General features: G+C 54.8%; 3 protein-coding genes across 3 annotated transcripts; all 3 read right to left on the bottom strand.

Annotated features, from left to right (window-relative positions):
* Positions 1 to 405: 405 nt before the first annotated feature.
* DQ04_03281020 (hypothetical protein) lies at positions 406 to 864 on the bottom strand (the record flags this gene model as incomplete). Its single annotated transcript, XM_009312689.1, has 1 exon — positions 406 to 864. The coding sequence occupies one exon, from the start codon at positions 862 to 864 to the stop codon at positions 406 to 408; it is 459 nt and encodes a 152-aa protein (XP_009310964.1).
* A 372-nt stretch (positions 865 to 1,236) lies between these two features.
* On the bottom strand, positions 1,237 to 1,635 carry DQ04_03281010 (CCCH zinc-finger protein; the record flags this gene model as incomplete). The annotated part of the gene is made up of 1 exon (XM_009312688.1): positions 1,237 to 1,635. The coding sequence occupies one exon, from the start codon at positions 1,633 to 1,635 to the stop codon at positions 1,237 to 1,239; it is 399 nt and encodes a 132-aa protein (XP_009310963.1).
* A 536-nt stretch (positions 1,636 to 2,171) lies between these two features.
* DQ04_03281000 (hypothetical protein) lies at positions 2,172 to 2,375 on the bottom strand (the record flags this gene model as incomplete). Its single annotated transcript, XM_009312687.1, has 1 exon — positions 2,172 to 2,375. The coding sequence occupies one exon, from the start codon at positions 2,373 to 2,375 to the stop codon at positions 2,172 to 2,174; it is 204 nt and encodes a 67-aa protein (XP_009310962.1).
* Between the last annotated feature and the right edge of the window lie 28 nt (positions 2,376 to 2,403).

The raw sequence follows: 2,403 nt of genomic DNA, 5'->3' as shown, positions 1-2,403 counted from the left end.
CCCCCCCCCCACCAGTGGCCCTCACCAGCCAGTCTCTGTGGAGGGACCGATTCAATGAATACCCCACTCCTCACACGCATGCAGGGATAGCGAAACGCTTTCAAGCCGCCATGGTGTCTCTCGCAGTGGAGCACTACGCTTGTCTGCCGGACATTGAGCTCGACGTAGCAGCGACGGGCATGTCGAGCACCAACACTTTAAAATAGGCTGCATCAAAAACCAGCTTCACGCAAACGACGGACGACTGCACATGACGGGCGTGAAAACAAAACAAAAGGCTGCTGGTACTTATCATGCTACCCTTGTCCCATATAAGGCACACGATGCAAACAAAAAAGATTGTCTTTAGCGTCACAAAAGCGTAACGTTGCAGAGAGCCTCTTCAGAAAGCGAGTGCTGAGACTTTTAAAAGTCCATGCGAGCACACCCTCGTTCAAAACAGCCATCGCAAGGTGTGCAGCTCTTCCATAGCGCAGCGACTCTGCGGTGTTCATGTGTGGTGTTTACCCGCACGGCACCGCTGGCTCGGTGACATGGTCGCCGCGCCGCTGCCGGAGAGGCGGGAGTGGTGGCCACCTCTTCGACGAGGGGATTCCTGCGAGCACGGGCGGATGCTTGTGCCACTCGATACCCGAAATACATCAGCCCCTCCCTCTGTGGCGTAGGCAACAGCCTCGTCAGGGGGGGGGGGTGGGGGACAGAGGCGCAAGCGCGTCTTAGCGTTGCGCGTTCAAGGAAACCGGAACGCCGCCGCACGGGTGAGGCGCCATCATGCCAGCCAACCTGCCGCACATCATCGGCAACTCGCGACAGCCTTGTTCCTCTCGCCGCAGCACAAAAACAGGTAGTGGACTTGATGCGCATAAAGGCATGAAAGACGAGGAGGAAAGAGGACGAGCGAATCGGTCCGCCGCACCGAAGAGCGTCGAGACGACGTGAACTTAACAACCACAGCAAGAAGGTCCACGAACTAATATTCATATATCCATCACTCTCTCATTTTTCCTTCCTTCCTTCCTTCCTCTCTCTCTCTCTCTCTCTCGCTCTCTTTGTTTCAACACAGCATGGAAACATTTTTCTTTCCTCATTTTCTTCTTTTGCATCCTTGGCAAAAATCTCGCTTCTTTTTCTGTTTTGGTGTTTTCTTTTGTCTTTTTTTGTGTTTTTGTTTTTCTCCTCGTTTGCTTTGGCTTCACAGAACCTCTAGTCTGCGAGCGGTCATCCTATGTACGCAAACTACGCCGTTGCTGTGTCTTCCTCGTGCGCCGGCTGCTGGGGCTGCGAACTTGCCGTGTTTGACGAAGCACGAAGTTCGCCCTTCCCGTGGGCGAAGGCGCAGCGATCCCCCCAGCTGCACTCGCCGTTCTTTTCCCAGTAGATGCACATCTTTGTCTTGCGCTTCCCTTGGTCGATGCCGCCACGGCCGCCGCGGCCACGGCCACCGCGGCTGTTGCCGCCGCCAGCTACCATCACAGGGTTGTAGTAGCTTCCCAACGAATAGCCGACTGTCTCCGGGGGATTCCAGTGCGTGGTCTTTGTGTTATGATCCATGTAGTACGGTTGGCCGGTCGGGGTGTAGGCTATCTGCCAACCGGACGGGAGAACAGGCTGATTCAGCGCAAAATAACCCTGCATGGCTGTTGTTTTTTTGTTGGTTTGTTTTTAAGGAACTGATTGGCTGTCTGTGTTGTTAAGGGATGAATAGACCAAGACAGTCCTTTTTTTCTCTTTATCACAGTTCTTTTTTTTTTTCTCTTTGCTTATACCTTACGGTTTATTTTTTTGTTATGTTAACGGAGCAAGACCTTTTGTTTTGTTTTTTTTGTTTTTTGGTTTGTTTGTGCGGTTGTGGTTGTGATGGGCGTGTTTTGCCGACGCGGCGCAACCAGAAGAGTGGCGGGACGTGACGTGAAGAGACAAGAGGCAGAGACAACGCGGAAAGGGGGAGAACGGAAGAGAAAGCAGCAGCACGCGCCTCGACCCGCCCGCACACACAAACACAGACAGACAGACAGACATTGCATATGCAGACACAAAAGAAGAGCACCGCACCGCCTCGCACGGCAGCGGAAGCCGCACAGACGCGCGGCACGCAGATGTGCGGGGAGAGAGCTGGCGCCACACACACACACACACACACGCACAGCCACACAAACACAAAACATGATTTACTACACATCGAAGGAGTGGACGCCGTACGCAGGCCGCTGGTAGCGCATCGCCTCAACAAAGACTTCCATCGGGTCGCGCGTCAGCGCCGACGGTGGCATCGCAGGCGGGATTTGCCCCGGCCGCACCCGTCGCTGCCGCTGCTGCTGCCTGTTCTCACCCAGCGCGTACGGCTTCACTGCGCCAATGGTGGCGTCGAAGAACATCTTGCGCTCCAGCACCTCCACCGGCAAG

Source organism: Trypanosoma grayi, assembly GCF_000691245.1.
Source record: "Trypanosoma grayi strain ANR4 Tgr_328_V1, whole genome shotgun sequence".
Taxonomy (NCBI): domain Eukaryota; phylum Euglenozoa; class Kinetoplastea; order Trypanosomatida; family Trypanosomatidae; genus Trypanosoma; species Trypanosoma grayi.
The sequence above is the reverse complement of the archived record's forward strand: the minus strand, read 5'-3'. Positions and strand labels throughout refer to the sequence as shown.